The following is a 17,500-nucleotide window of genomic DNA, read 5'->3' as shown; positions in this document are numbered from 1 at the left end:
AAACTTCCAGTCTTCCTTTTCGACGGCGACGAAGAATTGCTTGATTCCTTCAAGAGTCAATTCATCACGCTTGACGAGAATTCGGACAGGGTCTGTCATGAACTTGGTAGTCATTTCGAGGACGTCATGAGGGAGGGTCGCGGAGACAACGACAACTTGGGTGGCGGGAGGGAGGTATCGGTAGATGTCGTAAATTTGGTCCTTGAAACCTTTGTTGAGGAGTTCATCAGACTCATCGAGAATGAGCATCTGAGATGCATCAGCTTTACCGTACTTCTGACAAGACGTAGACGCACCTTGATGTCCTTAGTCCTCAAGTTTCTCCTTCGGATCATGTCAAACACTCGTCCAGGAGTACCACTGACAACCTGCTGCCCAGCCTCAAGCTTCCTAATGTCTTCACCAACGCTGGTTCCTCCAATACAAGCATGACAAGAGACGTTCATGTAGTCACCGAGAGCGAGAACGACGGTTTGGATCTGTACAGCCAATTCCCTTGTGGGGGACAGAACCAAAGCCTGAGTCTCGCGCAAGTTGGTGTCGATGGACTGAAGCATTGAGATAGAAAAGGTGGCGGTTTTACCCGTACCAGACTGGGCTTGGGCAATAACATCTCGACCACGGATGATGGGGATGATCGCACGTTGCTGGATGGCGGAAGGTTTCTCAAAGTTGTAAGCATAAATTCCGCGCAAGAGATCTTCTTTCAAGTTGAGAGCCTCGACTGTATAGGAAAATCATCAGCATTTGTTTACAAGGATTGATTAAGTTGTACTCACAGGTAGGAGCCTAAAGTCGAGAGGAACAAAAGTGTTCGTCTTATGAGCACTCCTGAACCTCTCGAAGAAACATCAGAGTTTATATACGTACGACCGTGACGGCTTCGGAAGACTCGAATACGAGCTTGTCGTCGCCACTACTAGATGTAAGCTGGTAGCTGGACAGAATGACTACGTACTTACACATTAACACCAGCCATGTTTATTCGTGATATATGTTTGAATGACAAGTATAGATGTACTGAGATGCAAGAGAAGATGGAATACAATAGAACGGGTGTCGCCGAAAATTTCCGCGAGTGTGGCCATTTCATCTCCTCTATCATTTCCTTTGCACTACATTTCCTCTATACTTGTACATCCACAACCCATCCCTCAACACCATGGATTCTATTATAGAGACTCAGCGACAAACTCATGAGAGCATAGAGCGATATGAGCAGGCTCTCGCCGAGGTTCTCATGCAAAACCCCACCGCCGTGAGTACTCCTGCACAACACAATACAACAAACTCATGACGTGCTAATGTATCTGCGATTGTAGACTAAAAATGTGGTTAGAAGGGATAGAAAGGCTGCAGAAATTTTAGGAAGAATTGGAACTCTGCGGAAAGAGCTTGTCGAGCAATACGAAGACATCCCGGGGTGCGTTTCAGATGTCACTTGCGTGATCCCGTACTCACGACCGTCACGTAGGTTGCGGCCCAGAGAACTCGCTCTGTTATCAGCCCCCGCTCCAGGAGAGGATGACCTTGCTGAGTTCTACACTCGTTTCAACAAGATTAAGGACTTTCACTCTCGAAATGTTGGGATTAATGCGCGACAGTTCATCAATGAGTTGGATGAATTAGTCAAGGGTGACGGCGTACAGGTAATCCAGGTGGAAGGAGAGGAGGAGCCTACTGTTGTTGACCGTGAGTCTGTGAGAATGTACTGCGCTTGGATGGCGGCTGACTGGAACATAGCTCTTGATTCCATATTCTCTGGTGAGGAAGCCTACGGCAAACACCTTGACCTTTACCTTTCCCATTCCCAATACCTCAACCTCAAGGGATCCACTCGTCTCTCTTATGTTGCATATCTCGACATGCTCAAGCACGGCAAAGTCGAACGCACTCTCGACCTCAAGGAAAAGTCCAACGCCGCTTACCTAGAATACGTCCAAACATTGTACACCTACCTTCTCTCCTTTTTCGAGAGGGCTTTACCGCTTGTGAATATCCAAAAAAAGATTAAGGAGGAGGAACAGAGGTTCGAGACAGCTTGGGAGGCTGATCAGATCGATGGGTGGGAGAATTCTGGAGCGAAGAAGCAGGCGAACGGTGGCGAGGGGATCTGGTGTCAGTATTGCCAAAAGAACTATTCAAAGCAAACAGTGTACGACGCGCATCTCAACTCCAAAGGCCACAAGAAGAAGGCCGCTGAGGGACAGTCTGCTGCTCCATCCACATCATCCCCGGCTCCCGCCACCACTCCCAACAATTCTAACCGTTCAAAGCTCATGGTTCCCGCTCGTCTTACATTCCTCGTCACTGCCCTCTTGACTTTTCCTCCTATACCTCAACTGTTGTCTGATTCTAGAAACGAAGTGGAAAGGAAGATGGCGTTGACAGCCAGGGAAAGAGAGCAGGAGATTGAGGAGCAGGAGGAAGGACCAGCTGAAGCGGTCGAGCTTGGTGGTCAGGAGTCGGACGAGGAGTCAGATGATGGGAAAATTTACAACCCGCTCAAGCTTCCTCTTGGTATGTTGCGGTTTTTGATAATCACTTGCACCGCTCACTGACAATTTCCCTTTAGGATGGGACGGTAAACCAATCCCTTACTGGTTGTACAAACTCCACGGTCTCGGTGTTGAATTCTCTTGTGAAATTTGCTCTAATGCGACGTATAACGGCCGAAAGGCTTTCGAAAAGCACTTTATGGAGTCAAAGCATGCGTTTGGTTTACGGGCGTTGGGATTACCGCCATCCAAGCACTTTATGTATATCACCAAAATTAATGACGCCCTTGCCCGTGAGTCCAGGTCTTCTTTGCACCCTCCTGAAGATTATAATGATACTAATCGTTTGATTGGCAGTTGCTGAGAAGCTGAAGCGAGAAGGCCGACAAGAAATCACCGCAATGGACAAGGCGGAGGAGTTTGAAGATGAAGAAGGAAACGTGTATGATAAGAGGACGTATGAGCAGTTGCAGAGACAGGGTCTTATTTAAAATATGTATCAGCATGGGATGCATTTGTTTGGGCACCAACTTATTTACATAAATATGCAGATCTGGAAACGACATGGTCAAGAACATAGATGGGATATTAGACATGGATACGTACAGCACAGGGCGGGCAGGGTGGAAGAGAAATAATCCCGACCAAAAATTCCTGTCTTTCTCGGCGTCGCAAATCAACAACAATTCACCTCTCTCCTCATCAGTATTCAGATAATCCTTTGAAAACATGGGGAAACCAAACAAGGAAAGGAACCAACGTTCAACAGCGCCTCGTGGACGTGGCCGTGGACGAGGGGGATTCTCTGTCGCTCGAGCTGGAGGGAGTGGGAGGCAAAAAGCTTTACGTTCCGGTCCTAGCGGAGGGGGCGCCAGGGAAGGCATGGACGACGAAGAGATATTCCGACGAGTAATGGCAGGTGAGAACCTTGACACAAGTATGTTCATTCCTTCTCCTTTCCATTCCAAAATAATTGGGGGAGTGCTCTCGCAGATTTCGCTGACGGATGAATCAGGTTCCGAGGAGTCAGACTCCGGTTCGGGTTCGGGTTCTGGTTCTGGTTCCGAAAAGGACGATGAAGAGGATGAGGAAAGCTCAGAAGAGGAGCCTGCCACGATCGAAGTCCCCGTAGCCATGTGGGATTTTGATCATTGTGATCCGAAACGATGTTCAGGAAAGAAATTGGCTAGGCATGGGTTAATCAACGCCATGCGAGTAGGCCAGAGATTTAGGGGTATCGTCTTGACGTGAGCCATTCTCGTTCTTGACCTTTGAGTGGCTTTCATATTGTCAGATTAGAACTGATATGAGGATGTAGACCAAAGGGAAAGAAAGTCATCTCACCGGAAGATGATGAGATTGTCCAAATGAGCGGACTCGCCGTTGTCGAGTGCAGTTGGGCGCGATTAGATGAAGTGCCGTTCAACAAAATCAAGTCTCCTTACGAGCGTTTACGTGCGTTTTCTCACACCTTTCCTCTGTTTCAGGGTCAAGGTTATTTGGAGATTTGGGCTGATGTTGGCGATTTCAGTGCCTTTCCTGATTGCAAGCAACCCGGTCAATTATGGCAAACCATGGCGGCTGAACTGCGTTGAAGCACTTGCTGCTGGATTCTACATCACCGGTCACGCCGACTGGGCTGAAGTTCTGTATGTTTTCTTTCATCAATGTTTAAACTTTGAACAGAGAACAAAAATGCTGACTTAGGGCGACGACGAACTGAAGGCTAGCAAAGTTTTCATGGGGACATTCTTTCTATAAACTGAACTCTCACCTTATCGAACGATACCGCACATGCAAAGATGCCGATGAAATCAAGGCTATGCAGGAAAGTATTCAGCGGGAGATGGAAGAAGAAAGGGTCGAACGTCGCCGGCAAAGAGGTATGCATCTCTTTATTTCTGTATGAGTTTTAAAAAAAAATCTTTGGCTGATGAGGCAATGATGGATTCGGGAATGTAGATGCCGACGAAGGAGCAGATTTGTTGAGAGAGAACCCGAACCACCAGGGAAGTGAATGGCAAACGGAGCAAGACAATGATAGCGACGAAGAGCGAGATGTTGTCGAGACACTTATCGCAGGGTTGGAACAGGCCAATCTCGATGACGAAAAGGCTGAGACTGAAGGAAGATAGGGAAATGGGCGGAGGAATGACGGCTTCACAAAGGGTTCATATGCGTACCTACTTTTGCTATGTGGATGTAACTATATTACCCAAAAGTCGACATATGAGCACAAAAAAAGGTGATTGATTCCCTTTCAGCTCCAGCCTCTCCCTCCACCAGTCTAAGCAATAAACATACTACTGATTTTTACAAGGATATTCACGACCTTAACAATGTACAACAAAAATCTCTACTTGGATTTGCCAGGTCCATTTTCTTTTTCAACATGCTCACAACGGTAGATCTTTCTTTGGCGTTTTTCGTAATGTTCATCTTGGCGCACCAAGCTGTTTTTTTTGCTATTCCGGCTAAGGAAGGAAAGCGCTTGGTAAAGCACTTGCTAAGCCACTGCCAAAGCCCCCTCCCACCATGCCTAACGCCGCCGTCGCCGCTTCCTTCTCCTTCTCTGCCTCCAATCTCGCTTTCTCCTCTGCCTTCTTCTTCTTTCTCTGCAACTTCATGTGTACCAACCCCTATCGACGAATGGATGTCAGCGTCTATTCAACTCGCTCACGCGCGTTTGCCACTCGCAGAAAGAGTGGCAAAGTGATCGAAACAAGTTCATGATGGAGCTAGTGTGCCCTGAAAAGCGGGAAAGGGGCCAAAGGAGGGATTGGATTGAGACCTAAACTTACACAGGCATTACACAATGTTCTCGGACCCATCGGCCCTCTTCGCCACTCTGGTGTCTCTGTCGCGCCACAGCCCAAACACGTCGGTGGAGGCCCGTTCTTCTTGTCGCCCGAATTCCCCCTCTTCCTTCCCGCCGTCATCGTGCTTCCTGACAGCGTACCAGCACCGCTCGCGGTACCACTGCTTCCCTGCTTCCCGTTCCCGATACTGATGTTGTTCCCGTGGTTGATATTGTTCGGATTTGCGTTGGCATGATTCGTGGACGCTGCACCAGGTCCCGGACTAGGTCCCGTATGGACTTGAGCAGCACCGCCCATTCCTGTGGGCAATGATGTGACACCAACTCCCGTCGAGGACGTGAGGGTGTGACGTTGATGGGAGTCCACTTGCCCTGTGAGGATCTGGTGCCCTTCATTGGCAAGAAGAACAACTGATTCGTATGTGGTCGTGTGGTTGTGGTTTTCAGGTATATGAGGGGCAGGTTGAGTGTTGGGGACAAAGTAGGGGACAGAATCATAGATATGAGTGTAAATGGCCAGTGCCTGCGGGCGAGTGCAAGGTTAGTCTCGTCATCGAGTGACTTGGCAATGCGAATCACTTGCCTGGGAGTATTCGTCTGGTCCAACTCTTTGATCGTTCAGAGGTCTGTCCCAAGGCTCGTGGTTTCCCGTATCTGGTAAAACAGGCAGGTACGGTTGCTGCACACCCGTGTTGCTGTACATTATCTCGTCGTAACCAGTGTTGTATAGTGGATTAGAAAGATGGTTAGGACTGTGCGTCGATTCACTGTAGCCTCTTGAGAGTTCTTGAGGGGGAAGAAAGGATAACGCAGACTGGTGAAGCGGCGACGGTTGATGAGATGGCGATATTTGAGTAGGAGGGCGTATGGAATTTGACGGCGGGAGACTAGGAGGCGGCATACCCATATTGTTATTCTGCTGCACCGATTGGGTAGAGTTGGACGAGGTCGATCGCTGTGGTTGCGGGCGCGAATATGGCTGAAATCTGGGTGAAGAAGAAGGGGCGGTACTGGCCGGGCCAGAGTTTGGGGGTCTGGATAGATTGCTGTTGAGCTGTGGCGAGGGGATGGCGGAGGTATAGGGTTGTGACGGGTCGTATAAATACTGGACAGACGGCTGCTGTTGGGATGTCTGCTGAGGGAGGGAACTGGAGGAGTGATACGGGGAGTGGTGAGGCTGGGGGTACTTTGACATTGTGGGGCTGTGAGTGGGAACGGTGCTGTGCTGGCAAGTACGGAGACGGGAGTATACGAGGGGCGGGGAGTCGAGGGGAGGGAGGAGCTATTATAGGCATGAGCTATGGCAGCGGGTGAGAGCGAAGGGAAAAACAGTGGCCAAAGAAAGTGGAGAGCTGAAGAGCTAGTGCCCCCTCGCAAGTCGCAATCCCCTCCTGTTCTTTCGGTCTGTCATGACTCTGGGAGAGCCGTGCCTGGGAAAAGTGAAAGCCAGGACAATCAGGGACATCAACCAGAGGGATAGCCCAAGGCACCCCAGCTAGATAATATACTCCCGCCCAGTCTAGCCACCAGAAAGCGGGACACCAGAGGGCGGATTCCAGAGCGGGGCACGCCGCCCGCACCGGTGAAGGAAAAACAGCGAGTTCCCAATCTCGGGCATTTGATCCCATGCATAGCCACGAGCCACCACACACCAATCCGGCGGATCATTTCTTGGCCAGATCTCTTCACGACTTGAAGAACAAGCATATATCACAGAACTGTAGAGTTTTCCGTAACCAAGCCCCCTACCCGCGCTGCAACGAACAGAGATCCCAATTCCGAAGCACATTGTCAGCATTTATTTACAAATCACGTCCACACCGCACTCGATCATCCAATACAGAATGAGCCAGTGGGTCTTCATCCTGGTCCAAGTATTTGCACCCACTAACGACCCCAATCTGCTACCGCTGGCGTCGCGTTCTCCGTCTATCCCTTCTTGGCACCCTCAGTCTAACAACACTATCTCAACGGAATCCACAATCATCCAATGCCCTCTTCCCTCCGTCGGGTCCATCTTCCGGGCGCGTATCTCCTTCATCATTCCGACCAGGATCCTCAGCAGGTACAAGTCAATTCTCAGAATCCCCATACGGAGGTGGCATGGGGAGCGGATATACGAGAGCAACACATGACATCGAGGGACAGAATGATGAACGGTTAGAAGGGTTGTTAGGCAAGGTTAAGATCTTGAAAGACGTGAGTCGTAATCAGGTGACTGTGGAATTTGTATTTGCTTACGGGAAGGTGCAGATCACAACAGGAATAGGAAACGAAGTGCGGGATAGTAATATCCAATTAGGCAACATGGCAAGTATCCATCTCCGATCTCTTTTTTTTTTTTTTTTCATGCTGTACGCCCCTAACCATAAAAATTAGAATGACACCTTTTCATCCACCTCTTCCTTCCTGAGCGGGACATTCAGGCGGATGAACAAGATGGCCAAACGGCAGGGCGGGAACTGGTGTTGGCTAATGATGTTTTTATTATTCGTCCTGTGGATCTTTGTTGTCCTTTGGTGGTTGAGACGATGACAGGCGGGCTACGTAGCATAGTAAAAGTCACTTAACCTTCTAATGGAGTACGATGTCTTATCATCGCTGGCATGAGACGATCTGGCGTCTTTAACTATTGCTAGCTTCTTAACTTTCACAGCTTGTATTTGTTGATCTTATTTGTTCTTATACTGCATGGTTGTGATGTGCATGAGTTCGTTAGTCAGGTGATACACAAACGGAGAGCCGAGGCAACAATAAATAGAACAAGGCTGAGTCACGTGACTTCTGTTTCTAGACATTTCCAGTCCATCCATCTTCCGTCGTTAGCACCAGCAGATATTTCGCTCGATAACATCTGCCCAGGATAGTTTTGTGGATCTCCGACTTTTTCCAAGCAGCCCACAATGGCAGTACTCAAGTGCACAAATCAAACTTGTGGAAAGGAATACGAAGAAGATAACAACCAAGATGGCAGCTGCGCTTATCACCCAGGAGGGCCAGTATGTTCTCTTTGACTGTACATTGCTGTTGTACATTCTAACATTCTATAGATCTTTCACGAGGGACTCAAGTCATGGTGTAAGTCTCTGTCAAATATCATGAATCTGACATACTGATCTTGGTCACAGCATGCTGCAAAGAGACCAACAAGCCTGTTCTCGAATTCGACGCTTTCATGGCGCTCCCACCTTGCACAAAAGGCAAACACACATCAGCGCCTCGCGTCAACCCCGCTGCCCCGCAAAGAGGTTCCGAGGCTGGATCACATCTAGTAGTCACCAACATCTCGAGTGACGGTGTCGAAACGTACGGCACTGCCGCGCCCACTGCCAAGCTTCCAACCGCTGAATCTAGCAAGATTTCAAACACTGCCACCTCCGCTCCTTCTTCTGTTCCATCCGCGCTTACAGCTGTTACACCTTCTCAACCCAACAAGGAGCATAAAGAGGTCAAGGAAGAGGAGCAGGATGATCCTTCTGTTCCTGTACCCGAGGGTGCAAGATGCAAACGTCTTGCATGTGGAGCTACTTGGGAAGGGGAGGAGGTCTCCAGAGGAGACGGGGAGAAAGCGGTTTGTAGATACCACCCTCAGGCTGTCAGTTTCAATCTTTTTTTTCCATTCACCTACAACACTGATGAAAGAACGTTGGCGTAGGCGATATTCCACGAAGGTTCAAAGGGTTACTTGTGCTGTAAGCGACGAGTGCTCGAGTTTGATGAATTCATGAAGATCCCGGGATGTAAAGAAGGGAAGCATTTGTTTATGGGACCAAAGAAGGATGAAGTGAGTCTGTGCTCTGCACTTTTCTACTTTGCAAGACAATCAAACACGCGATGCTGATATATGGCATGTCGAATAGACCAAGGAGGAAGTAGTCAACTGTAGACTGGATCATTATCAAACACCAACACAAGTGATCGTCTCCGCATTCGCCAAAGGGTAAGTATTCCCCATACCGCATTAATAGTTCTAACCAGCATTTTATCTCCAGTGCCGATAAGTCTCGTTCCACCATCACATTCACCCCGCAAACACTCTCTCTTTCCCTCTCTCTCCCTTCAAACAAACGAGTTCTCAAAACCGTCACTCTCTACGGACCCATTGACCCCAACGTATCTTCTTACCGTATCCTCAGCACCAAAGTTGAAATCACTCTCGTCAAGCCGAAACCCGCCAGCTGGCCTGTGCTCGAATTGCCGCCTGCGGGAACAGAGTTGCCCCCCGGTTATGCGTTAACGTTTGGTGTGAGTGGAAGAACCGGTACGATAGGGGGGAAGGAGATCGTTTTGGCAGCGGAGGAGCTGGCAAAGAGGCAATAAAGAAGAATAAGCGAAGGTGTTGTGATACTTATGTATTAAAGGGGGTGCTTGGTTGTCATGGTGTAAGGCATAGCATGGGCATTGTTTATACAAATCGGGGGAATGAAAAGTCATGATTTCTAATTTACCTTCCTATCTGCTTTCAACCAAGGATTATGACGAGACTGCATATACAACAAACGAAGAGCAAAACCACCGTTTTAATTTAGTTTTAGTGATTGCGACACTCAAACATCTACGCGTATTCGTTGAAGAAGTGGAATAATCTGTGATCGCCCGCGATAGAAGAATTAGCCAAACAGTCTCTACCACGCGTGGATGCAGGCACTTACGCGATCCCAGTCATCCATCGCCTGTTGCAGCATCTCCACCTGTCCATCCGTATACGCCTGCAACGCATCCTTCATCTCCTGCTTCTTTTCCAGCTCGAAATACGCATGCTCCTTGATAACCTCTTCCGAAAACGCATTACTCGTCTCATGCGCCAATGTCACAGCATCTTGCAACTCTTTGATTTTCCCATCCATCTTCCTCATCCTTTCCCGCCGGGTATGGATGTCATCCGTTCCGCGCAATTTATCCATCTGATCACGGAGATACGTTCCGAGACCTACAGGAGCGGCAGTGTGACCCGAGGAAAGGGCTGCAAGGCGATCACGTTCTGACACAATGGCCGAGAGATAGGCAGAGAGTTCTTCAAAGTCGAGTTGCTTCTGATCTCGGAGCTTGATGACGTTACGGTGGGTGGCAGAGTATGAGAGGAGTGAATGGGAGGAAGAGAGGAACGGTTCGATGGTTGTGTTATTCTATCGATGTACTATCGCGTCAGTATAAGAATTTTCGTTAAGTATGGGTAGACGCATACCATGTGTTTGAGCAGAGTGGAAAAGTCCAGCATCTTCTCTGCGAAGCGGTTGAGGGGTTCGGTGATACCTGATTCGAGGTACCCCAATCCTTGATAAGCAGCTGCCATGTCCTGATAATCAGCCGCCAGGTCTAGATAGATTATCAGCGCTCTATAATCCCATCACCAATAATAAGAGCCGTACCATCAACCCGACTCTTTCCTCGCCCAACGACCCTTTCCACTCCAGTCAGGCCTTCTTCAAACCTCTCCAACTCTTCGGTCATCTCCACAAATCTCGCATCGGGCTTACGAACCCGTGAGAAAGCATTGATAAAGGTGTCAGACAAGGAGTCTATGAGAGACGCGTGAGATTCAGGAGGTGGATGGGAGATGTGGTGGTGCTTGGCTACGCTCTGTACAGCAGTGTTAGCTTGCTAGTGGGCTGGTATACCAAATGGACTTGCCCATTCTGTGCTTTGAAGGAAGTCGTTGACAAGTTGGCTACGTTGAAGGACGGGATGGCGTGCTATCCTATCCGCGAATCGTTGCAAACTGTTGATAGCATCAGCATAGGTCGATCTTTCACCAAAGCTTGTACCTACTCCAATCGGCGACGTTCGACAAACTCAGGAGAGAACCTGTCTCCCTTGATGTATTCTGTTCATATGATTGAGCGATGATCTCCATATGATAGGCAAGGAGCTTACCTAAACGATGCTTATCAGGGATCGGAGGCACGACGCAAGCTGGAAAGTTCTTCACGAGATGTTCTCGCAGAAAGACAAAGTCCTGAAATCGCCTCCGGACAACTGTGAGAGGTTTCCTGAATGTTGGAAGGCTCGTCTATTCATTGAAATCAGAACATTCTCCCATTCACACAGTCATAAACTTGCCTCTGTCTTGACAGCGTACGAAACGTACATATCCTTACTCCCCTCGTGCTCTTTGGCGGGTTCTCTGACCTGCACATCCATCCATTTCCCATTCCAGACTGATCCATCAACTTCGTGACCCCCAAGCCTCTCCCTCCTATCCAATGTCACCCCAACGTCTCCAGCTTCACCAGCCTTTGAGTTATCGTAACCTTCATACTGATCTGAAGCCGGCGGTTGTGCGGATGACGGTGAGATGGATTCGAAGCCCTCTTCAAATGGCGATTGAGATGGCGACGGGGCAGACAGAGGAGGGTTGCTTGAGGGTGCGTCGTCCCATGCAATTGAGTGAAATCCGTCCTGGTCCATAGCTTGTGAGCGATTTGGGGGGAAAGTATATCAGAGTATAGCGAAGTGCGCAGATAATAGTGGAGAGTAACGACCGCGGGAACTAATAATAAAGCGATGGCGACAGGCTTAATTAACATCGTAACTACATACTCGGTACGCGGCAACAAACAACAATACTGAGGGGCTCTCATTACCTCCACTTTACTGCTCCACTCTTCTCTTTCCAACACGCAATCAACATATCTCAAATGCCCAAAGTCACCAAGAAGGCAAGAGCCCTCCGGGAACTCGACAGTAGTCTACAGCAACTTCAACCCCTGCTTCATATACCGAAATATCGAGCACAATACGATGCCGAGCTGGCGCGTCGCACGGAAATAGAGAGCAAACGGTACTATGACCGTCCTGCGACATACAAAAAGTCCCATCTCTCTTCAAGCATGTCCGAGAACATAGATGCCATACTGAATGCCCCAGAGGAGGAATTTAGGAGAAGCTTTAGGATGTCAAAGCAGGAGATGGAGAAAGAGATATGGGTTAGATTTGCAGGCGCGTCAGTGTTCCAGAGCACGGGGAGTAGAAAACAGGCGAAAGCAGAGTATCAACTAGCTTTACTGGTGTATAGATTGGCTCAGCCTGGGTGCATGACTACCAAGGACATACAGCAGAAATTTGGCATCAGTGGTAAGCACTACCAGTTTTCATACGCGAAAACTGATCCTTCGTCATAGCCGGTACTACAAACGAGTGGACCAAACGCGCCCTCACCGCCGTCCTCGAACAGTTCCCTTTGATCGTTTCCTGGCCTTCATCACAAGAACGTTCCTTCATTTGCTCACATTCTCCATCGTCCAATCGCATACCCGAATGTATTGGCTATCTTGACGGCATTCACATGCATTTTCACAGAGGTGGATTGAAACCTGGTGGGCCAATGGAGTATTGGCAGGAAAGCTGTCGCGAAGGGTACAATTTTTTGGGGGTGTGTGATGACCGTTTGAGAATGCGGATGGTTGTTGCAGGGCCCACAGAGGGGAAAGGACAAGACAAGACGATGCAAGATGGGCTACCATGGCGAAGCGGAAGTACTGGGGAGTATTTCGACGGCAAACAGTTTGTCGTGGCCGATAAGGGATTTGAGTGTGGCAACATGGTTTTGCCTCTGTATGATCTGGACCCGAAACAGCAAGAGACAGATGATCCCACTGTCCAACGACAGGTACTCAACATTCATTGCTCTCCTGCTTAGTACTATGCTTATGTTTTCTCACAGATGTTCTTCAACCACCAAGCCCAACCATTGATACGCAATATGATACAAACAGCATGGGGTATGATCAAATCTCGGTGGCAATACCTCAATGCGGCGCACATTCTTATTTACGCCGACGAAGCAGAAAAGGCACGAGACATGGTCCTAGCAGCAGTTGTGCTGCACAATCTTTTGATAGACTCAGTGGAGGAGTACGTAAGCAGAGAAGAAGCTTTAAGGTTGCAAATGAATGAGAAGTTTACGGAAAGGTGGTCCGCCTTGCGCAGCAGATAGTTTGTTGTGCCTTTACGATTACAGGGGAATTATCATTGTGTTGTTGTATATAGATCTAGGCCACTATGCAAATACAAATAACCTATCTGCTGCCAAACCGCGCCTCTGCAGCCCTAGCTCTCCGTTCTCTTTCAATCTGCATCCTCATCTCCGCACTCAGCCCGGCCAGCCCTTCGGCAGAACCACCACCCAACTTCTGCGGACCGCTCACACCCAACCTCGTTGGCTTCTCCCTCTCTTGCTTCTCCGTCTTCAACCGTCTCTCCTCCTCTTCTTGCGCTTCCCTCACCTCTGCTTCCTGTCTAGACTTCTCCCTCTCCTTGAGCTTTTCCTTCAACCCCTTTCTCCTTCCGGCTTTCTTCTCCCTTTGCTCTGCCTCCATTTCCTCGCTCAATCCTGGTGGCACGCGCGCCGCTTTCCAGTCCCACAAGTCTGGATTGTCGTAAGCAACCTTACGATAGATATCTCTCATAACTTTTGATGCGGCGAGGTCATATGGGCGTTTTAACGCGTCACCAGGGACGGCCAGGGTCGGGTCAAATTTAAGTTCGGAAAGGAAGTATGTCAAGACTTCAGGTTGAGATGACGATGACGCTGCGGAGAGAAGATAAGGTTGTGTGTACTGTGATTTTTCTTCGGGAGAAAGGGAAGACGATGCTGAAGCAGGGTTGGATAAAAATTCTTCGCTGTACTTTTCCCAGAAAGGTTTCAACGCATTAATACGTCCTTTCCGTACCATTTCGTCCAATCTCTTCCATCTGTCCAATCTCGCCTCTTCCTCCGCCGAAATCTTTGGTGCTATTGACTTGACTTCCTTGACTGGCGCGGGGGCAGGCTTGGCCTTTGTCTGCGTCTTGGGCTGGAGTGAAGCGATGTACGCTTCATCTTGCTGTTTCAATGCCTCCTCGCTCAAATGAGAAACCCTAACCCTTGTTAACTCATGCCAACACCTCAACAATTCTTGTAAGGTCGGTCTTCTCGTAGGGAAAGGGAACGTCCTTATCCGTTCATCATTCTTCTCGAGCGGAGCGTTTTCGTAGCCCCAAAAAGACTTTTTTCCATGCGTACTGGCACGGATGAATATACGCTCTGAAGCATGGATATCATCGGCCCAATCGATAAGAAGCGCACGAATTTCTTCTTGAAGGGCTTGTTCACCGTATCTACGGAGCATGGCACCGGCAGAGATGGCTTTTGACTTGTTGTTGTCGTTAATTGCCTGAGACCCACCTTGCTTCTTACGAGCTATCATATATGTCAGCGTATGCGTTTAAGCTAGAGAGACCTCAAGACGTACTCGTATAACGATGGAAAGTCTTGTGTTTCAGAACCCTCACGTCCCCAGCTCCTTTGACGTCTTGCTTCTCCGTTTTGCCCCTCGGTCTTATCCCAACAACCATTCCTGCAAAATGTCCTCCTGCAACCATCAAAAACGTCAACCTCCTCTCCCCATCCTCTTCTTCATCACCCGTCAGCTGCATTCGTCTCAATTCCTCCAGATAGTCACCAGCCTTTTCATAAGGGGGAAAGAGAGCTCGGTGAACGCCGAATTGGGTGTCTTTCGGTATGTTTAGTTCAGGAACAGGGGCGCAAGGGGAGAACCAAATGACGGCTGTACGAAGATGGGCTCGACGTTGACGATCAGCCAGCTCGGCAGCAGCAGAAGAGCCGTCGTCTGATTCATCAAGTGATTGATTCTTGAGTAGACGAGCCACTTTGCTCTGCTCGGATCCAGAGGTAGAAGAAGCACTTCCCGATATTGATGAAATACCTAAATTTCATATTGTCAGCTTGCCCAAACATTTCATTGATGTCTTTCGAGCCATGGTCGATAGACACACACCTTCAACCATGTTGTCCCACTCCTCAAGACTGATAACCTTGCCACTTGCATTCAGTTTGACCTTGACATTATATCGATGCCAATCGCTTTTGAAATGCGCCCGCTGCTCTTCAATAGTATCGAAGTCTGCTTGAGGACATGTCTGACAACTGATACCAGTACCGGCGGCAGGCGGCGCTGCTGCAGCCAAGGTAGACGCTGACGTAGGGAGAGCGGACTGCTGCTGGTCGCCGTTTTGTGCTTGGATAGACCGGACAGCTAGGGTTTCGAGAAGTTGTGGCGGTACATTGTATACCGAAAAGGACCTATTTGAGTAGGTTGCCGACATTTTTTGGAGTAGTTAGGAGGCGATTGAAGGAGTATACGATGGAAACTAAGATTTCCTGCAGTGACAGAGCGAGTCGCTGAAAAGACATAACAGACACAGTTACGTCATCATATGTAAGCCTGATAATTTCCTGAAAAGTGAGGCTGATCACTGTTCTCACGGCCAACGCGGCGTGTGCTTCATCCGTCATACAGTTCACCTACTGGCGTGCAATTCGTGCATTCTACAACTAATCTTAACTGTACTTTTACATCTTTCACGAAACATCACGAGTAACAACAACCTACATAACTTACGATGGCTGAACAACTTGTGAGTATACCTTCCCATTGCAACACCCTGCCGATGGCGTCGCATACACTCCCCCTGTTCTCCGCGACACAAGTGAACGGTTGCTGATGGATTCGTCTACATGACCTCTGTAGACTAAGGGTAAGCTTTTATACCGCCACTTTGGAAAGGGATGCTGTGGGCGATTATACTGATCATTATGGGCATTCCCTACAGAACAAATTGCTGGTACGCATATCTGCCTATTTTTAGCACACTCTTTTCATTAACTGATTCACATGTGATAGAATTCAAAGAGGCTTTCTCTTTGTTCGATAAGGGTGCGCAATAACCATTGGAGTACTTTTGGAGTAATACTGACTCAAAGGATATCTCTTTCATCTTGCACTTTTCATGTTCTTTCTTCACCTCTTTAACTCTCCCCGCCCCATTGATCCCTTTACCATATTGCACCTCGTTACCTATGGTCTACCACAGACGGAGATGGAACTATCACTACCAAGGAGCTCGGTACCGTTATGCGATCTCTCGGCCAGAACCCTACTCAAGCTGAGCTTGAAGACATGATCAACGAGGTGTGTCTTTGGTCCCTCTTCAAAGCTGTACTCGGGACGAGTTTTAGTCGTCGCAATGGGCAATGGCGTCTGTAACAAACATGTTTGAGAGCTAATCTGACTTTGAATAACTATTAGGTTGATGCCGATGGAAACAACTCTATCGATTTTGCCGAATTCATGACTCTTATGGCTAGGAAGATGCACGACACCGACTCCGAGGAGGAGATCCGAGAAGCCTTCAAGGTGAGATTCGTATCAGCCCAGCGTCCAAGGAGACGAAAAAGATGAATGTTAAGTTGACGACTCTCGCTCGAATAGGTTTTCGACAAGAACAACGACGGTCATATTTCTGCTGCCGAGTTGAAGCACGTCATGAGTAAGTTGATGCAAACGAGGTTTGGAAAGAAAGTTTCTGCAGGCCTTTATGCTAATGATGTGGTATAGCCAATCTTGGTGAGAAGCTCACAGACGCTGAGATCAGCGAAATGATTCGAGAGGCAGACAAGGACGGTGAGGATATTGTGTCGGACGTGGTACGATCAATGCGAAAGTCTGACTTTTACATGTTCAGGTGACGGAATGATCGACTACAACGAGTTTGTTACTATGATGATCGCCAAAGTAAGCCTGCTTCGCTCTTTTGATTAGTACAGTACCCAACTGATCGTCTTTGTTAGTAAATGTCTTTATCAACATTCTGGGTCCTCTTGTCATTACTTGTCCTGATTGGCGCTGCACGTTGGGATGCGAGAATGCGATATGAAGAGGTGGATGGAGTGAAAAGGAAACATTCAAATGTATATTGGAAACAATGAATCCCGATGATATCCTGCCTGGTCTTCTGTTTGTCTTATTGATGCGTGGTCTTTATGTGTTTTCTCCTTTTTCTGCCTCTTTTCATAATTATCTTAATTATCTAATAAAATTGGTGTAAGAATCCAACCGTTATAGTAGACTGACATCATTGGCATTCATGCCATTTATGTGTACGAGAAGCGACGAAGCGAAGAAAGATAGGCAAAAATAGGAGTTCGTCGATCGCCAAGTGAAAAGCGAGAAGATCGACCTGTATGCGTTCATGCTGAAAAAAAGGTGTTATATAAACGAGAGATGTGTGTAAAACTGTCATCATCATGTCGAGCGAAGAACCCTTTTGCGTGGTTCTTTCAGTCGCCGAAATTACGTTTTCAAAACATCGCGGAAACGCCTTATAATCGCCGGGAAAAAGC

The 17,500-nt window shown here is 48.3% G+C and overlaps 10 protein-coding genes across 10 annotated transcripts in view; 6 read left to right on the top strand and 4 right to left on the bottom strand.

The window, feature by feature from the left end:
* CNC06360 (conserved hypothetical protein) overlaps positions 1–1,026 on the bottom strand; it is a 1,653-nt gene extending 627 nt beyond the window's left edge. Inside the window, exons 1-5 of the mRNA XM_569893.2 lie at positions 963–1,026; positions 871–916; positions 780–789; positions 297–724; positions 1–249 (exon numbers count right to left, since the gene is read on the bottom strand). The exon at positions 1–249 is cut by the window's left edge and continues 188 nt beyond it. Of these exons, the coding sequence (XP_569893.1) occupies positions 1–249; positions 297–724; positions 780–789; positions 871–916; positions 963–979 (750 nt within the window). The 5' untranslated portion in view covers positions 980–1,026. The remainder of the gene's footprint in view (positions 250–296; positions 725–779; positions 790–870; positions 917–962) is intronic.
* A 93-nt stretch (positions 1,027–1,119) lies between these two features.
* Positions 1,120–3,022, top strand: CNC06350 (RNA splicing factor PRP9, putative). Its single transcript, XM_569892.2, has 6 exons — positions 1,120–1,258; positions 1,323–1,423; positions 1,475–1,692; positions 1,744–2,520; positions 2,576–2,791; positions 2,856–3,022. The coding sequence occupies exons 1-6, from the start codon at positions 1,163–1,165 to the stop codon at positions 2,987–2,989; spliced, it is 1,542 nt and encodes a 513-aa protein (XP_569892.1). The 5' UTR covers positions 1,120–1,162; the 3' UTR covers positions 2,990–3,022.
* A 157-nt stretch (positions 3,023–3,179) lies between these two features.
* CNC06340 (conserved hypothetical protein) lies at positions 3,180–4,696 on the top strand. Its single transcript, XM_569891.2, has 6 exons — positions 3,180–3,435; positions 3,514–3,745; positions 3,817–3,953; positions 4,030–4,147; positions 4,224–4,381; positions 4,461–4,696. Exons 1-6 carry the CDS (start codon positions 3,228–3,230, stop codon positions 4,631–4,633), a joined length of 1,026 nt encoding a protein of 341 aa, XP_569891.2. The 5' UTR covers positions 3,180–3,227; the 3' UTR covers positions 4,634–4,696.
* On the bottom strand, positions 4,655–6,766 carry CNC06330 (hypothetical protein). Its single transcript, XM_569890.2, has 3 exons — positions 5,900–6,766; positions 5,300–5,839; positions 4,655–5,137 (listed from the first exon to the last, which is right to left on the bottom strand). Exons 1-3 carry the CDS (start codon positions 6,509–6,511, stop codon positions 4,973–4,975), a joined length of 1,317 nt encoding a protein of 438 aa, XP_569890.1. The 5' UTR covers positions 6,512–6,766; the 3' UTR covers positions 4,655–4,972.
* A 185-nt stretch (positions 6,767–6,951) lies between these two features.
* On the top strand, positions 6,952–8,026 carry CNC06320 (BET1 protein, putative). The gene is made up of 4 exons (XM_024656879.1): positions 6,952–7,168; positions 7,269–7,515; positions 7,570–7,626; positions 7,696–8,026. Exons 1-4 carry the CDS (start codon positions 7,161–7,163, stop codon positions 7,849–7,851), a joined length of 468 nt encoding a protein of 155 aa, XP_024512558.1. The 5' UTR covers positions 6,952–7,160; the 3' UTR covers positions 7,852–8,026.
* A 134-nt stretch (positions 8,027–8,160) lies between these two features.
* On the top strand, positions 8,161–9,735 carry CNC06310 (conserved hypothetical protein). The gene is made up of 6 exons (XM_569889.2): positions 8,161–8,315; positions 8,367–8,394; positions 8,445–8,911; positions 8,972–9,100; positions 9,177–9,256; positions 9,309–9,735. Exons 1-6 carry the CDS (start codon positions 8,220–8,222, stop codon positions 9,634–9,636), a joined length of 1,128 nt encoding a protein of 375 aa, XP_569889.1. The 5' UTR covers positions 8,161–8,219; the 3' UTR covers positions 9,637–9,735.
* CNC06300 (lipid binding protein, putative) lies at positions 9,694–11,769 on the bottom strand. The gene is made up of 8 exons (XM_569888.2): positions 11,377–11,769; positions 11,191–11,326; positions 11,086–11,140; positions 10,948–11,035; positions 10,686–10,896; positions 10,502–10,632; positions 9,969–10,442; positions 9,694–9,902 (listed from the first exon to the last, which is right to left on the bottom strand). Exons 1-8 carry the CDS (start codon positions 11,722–11,724, stop codon positions 9,864–9,866), a joined length of 1,482 nt encoding a protein of 493 aa, XP_569888.1. The 5' UTR covers positions 11,725–11,769; the 3' UTR covers positions 9,694–9,863.
* Positions 11,770–11,933: 164 nt separating this feature from the next.
* CNC06295 (hypothetical protein) lies at positions 11,934–13,332 on the top strand. Its single transcript, XM_024658464.1, has 3 exons — positions 11,934–12,390; positions 12,438–12,925; positions 12,980–13,332. The coding sequence occupies exons 1-3, from the start codon at positions 11,955–11,957 to the stop codon at positions 13,250–13,252; spliced, it is 1,197 nt and encodes a 398-aa protein (XP_024514319.1). The 5' UTR covers positions 11,934–11,954; the 3' UTR covers positions 13,253–13,332.
* On the bottom strand, positions 13,277–15,451 carry CNC06290 (cytoplasm protein, putative). Its single transcript, XM_569887.2, has 3 exons — positions 15,096–15,451; positions 14,550–15,023; positions 13,277–14,497 (listed from the first exon to the last, which is right to left on the bottom strand). The coding sequence occupies exons 1-3, from the start codon at positions 15,421–15,423 to the stop codon at positions 13,335–13,337; spliced, it is 1,965 nt and encodes a 654-aa protein (XP_569887.1). The 5' UTR covers positions 15,424–15,451; the 3' UTR covers positions 13,277–13,334.
* Positions 15,452–15,631: 180 nt separating this feature from the next.
* Positions 15,632–17,211, top strand: CNC06280 (conserved hypothetical protein). The gene is made up of 10 exons (XM_569886.2): positions 15,632–15,735; positions 15,849–15,855; positions 15,931–15,942; positions 16,002–16,034; positions 16,192–16,289; positions 16,407–16,514; positions 16,590–16,647; positions 16,716–16,781; positions 16,843–16,892; positions 16,949–17,211. The coding sequence occupies exons 1-10, from the start codon at positions 15,721–15,723 to the stop codon at positions 16,949–16,951; spliced, it is 450 nt and encodes a 149-aa protein (XP_569886.1). The 5' UTR covers positions 15,632–15,720; the 3' UTR covers positions 16,952–17,211.
* Positions 17,212–17,500: the final 289 nt, after the last annotated feature.

The sequence above is a fragment of the Cryptococcus neoformans genome (genome assembly GCF_000091045.1).
Source record: "Cryptococcus neoformans var. neoformans JEC21 chromosome 3 sequence".
NCBI lineage: Eukaryota > Fungi > Basidiomycota > Tremellomycetes > Tremellales > Cryptococcaceae > Cryptococcus > Cryptococcus deneoformans.
Note: the sequence above shows the minus strand (reverse complement) of the source record. Positions and strands in the feature narration are given on the sequence as shown.

What these genes read in the sequence shown, in the direction of transcription:
- CNC06350 (XM_569892.2), top strand. Translation starts at nt 1,163, where the DNA reads ATGGATTCTATTATAGAGACTCAGCGACAAACTCATGAGAGCATAGAG. An exon ending in TCATGCAAAACCCCACCGCC is followed by an intron (nt 1,259 to 1,322) that starts GTGAGTACTCCT and finishes CTGCGATTGTAG; the next exon opens with ACTAAAAATGTGGTTAGAAG. An exon ending in CAATACGAAGACATCCCGGG is followed by an intron (nt 1,424 to 1,474) that starts GTGCGTTTCAGA and finishes ACCGTCACGTAG; the next exon opens with GTTGCGGCCCAGAGAACTCG.
- CNC06295 (XM_024658464.1), top strand. Translation starts at nt 11,955, where the DNA reads ATGCCCAAAGTCACCAAGAAGGCAAGAGCCCTCCGGGAACTCGACAGT. An exon ending in GCAGAAATTTGGCATCAGTG is followed by an intron (nt 12,391 to 12,437) that starts GTAAGCACTACC and finishes CCTTCGTCATAG; the next exon opens with CCGGTACTACAAACGAGTGG. An exon ending in ATCCCACTGTCCAACGACAG is followed by an intron (nt 12,926 to 12,979) that starts GTACTCAACATT and finishes GTTTTCTCACAG; the next exon opens with ATGTTCTTCAACCACCAAGC.
- CNC06310 (XM_569889.2), top strand. Translation starts at nt 8,220, where the DNA reads ATGGCAGTACTCAAGTGCACAAATCAAACTTGTGGAAAGGAATACGAA. An exon ending in CGAGGGACTCAAGTCATGGT is followed by an intron (nt 8,395 to 8,444) that starts GTAAGTCTCTGT and finishes TCTTGGTCACAG; the next exon opens with CATGCTGCAAAGAGACCAAC. An exon ending in TGGGACCAAAGAAGGATGAA is followed by an intron (nt 9,101 to 9,176) that starts GTGAGTCTGTGC and finishes CATGTCGAATAG; the next exon opens with ACCAAGGAGGAAGTAGTCAA.
- CNC06290 (XM_569887.2), bottom strand. Translation starts at nt 15,423, where the DNA reads ATGTCGGCAACCTACTCAAATAGGTCCTTTTCGGTATACAATGTACCG. An exon ending in GTGGGACAACATGGTTGAAG is followed by an intron (nt 15,024 to 15,095) that starts GTGTGTGTCTAT and finishes TATGAAATTTAG; the next exon opens with GTATTTCATCAATATCGGGA. An exon ending in GACTTTCCATCGTTATACGA is followed by an intron (nt 14,498 to 14,549) that starts GTACGTCTTGAG and finishes CATATATGATAG; the next exon opens with CTCGTAAGAAGCAAGGTGGG.
- CNC06280 (XM_569886.2), top strand. An exon ending in AGATCCGAGAAGCCTTCAAG is followed by an intron (nt 16,515 to 16,589) that starts GTGAGATTCGTA and finishes TCGCTCGAATAG; the next exon opens with GTTTTCGACAAGAACAACGA. An exon ending in TCGAGAGGCAGACAAGGACG is followed by an intron (nt 16,782 to 16,842) that starts GTGAGGATATTG and finishes TTACATGTTCAG; the next exon opens with GTGACGGAATGATCGACTAC.
- CNC06320 (XM_024656879.1), top strand. An exon ending in AGGTTAAGATCTTGAAAGAC is followed by an intron (nt 7,516 to 7,569) that starts GTGAGTCGTAAT and finishes GGGAAGGTGCAG; the next exon opens with ATCACAACAGGAATAGGAAA. An exon ending in ATATCCAATTAGGCAACATG is followed by an intron (nt 7,627 to 7,695) that starts GCAAGTATCCAT and finishes CATAAAAATTAG; the next exon opens with AATGACACCTTTTCATCCAC.
- CNC06340 (XM_569891.2), top strand. Translation starts at nt 3,228, where the DNA reads ATGGGGAAACCAAACAAGGAAAGGAACCAACGTTCAACAGCGCCTCGT. An exon ending in GTCTCCTTACGAGCGTTTAC is followed by an intron (nt 3,954 to 4,029) that starts GTGCGTTTTCTC and finishes TGGCGATTTCAG; the next exon opens with TGCCTTTCCTGATTGCAAGC. An exon ending in CGAACGTCGCCGGCAAAGAG is followed by an intron (nt 4,382 to 4,460) that starts GTATGCATCTCT and finishes TCGGGAATGTAG; the next exon opens with ATGCCGACGAAGGAGCAGAT.
- CNC06300 (XM_569888.2), bottom strand. Translation starts at nt 11,724, where the DNA reads ATGGACCAGGACGGATTTCACTCAATTGCATGGGACGACGCACCCTCA. An exon ending in CGTACGCTGTCAAGACAGAG is followed by an intron (nt 11,327 to 11,376) that starts GCAAGTTTATGA and finishes TTCAATGAATAG; the next exon opens with ACGAGCCTTCCAACATTCAG. An exon ending in CGATGGATGACTGGGATCGC is followed by an intron (nt 9,903 to 9,968) that starts GTAAGTGCCTGC and finishes GGGCGATCACAG; the next exon opens with ATTATTCCACTTCTTCAACG.
- CNC06330 (XM_569890.2), bottom strand. Translation starts at nt 6,511, where the DNA reads ATGTCAAAGTACCCCCAGCCTCACCACTCCCCGTATCACTCCTCCAGT. An exon ending in GACCAGACGAATACTCCCAG is followed by an intron (nt 5,840 to 5,899) that starts GCAAGTGATTCG and finishes ACTCGCCCGCAG; the next exon opens with GCACTGGCCATTTACACTCA. An exon ending in GAACATTGTGTAATGCCTGT is followed by an intron (nt 5,138 to 5,299) that starts GTAAGTTTAGGT and finishes ATTCGTCGATAG; the next exon opens with GGGTTGGTACACATGAAGTT.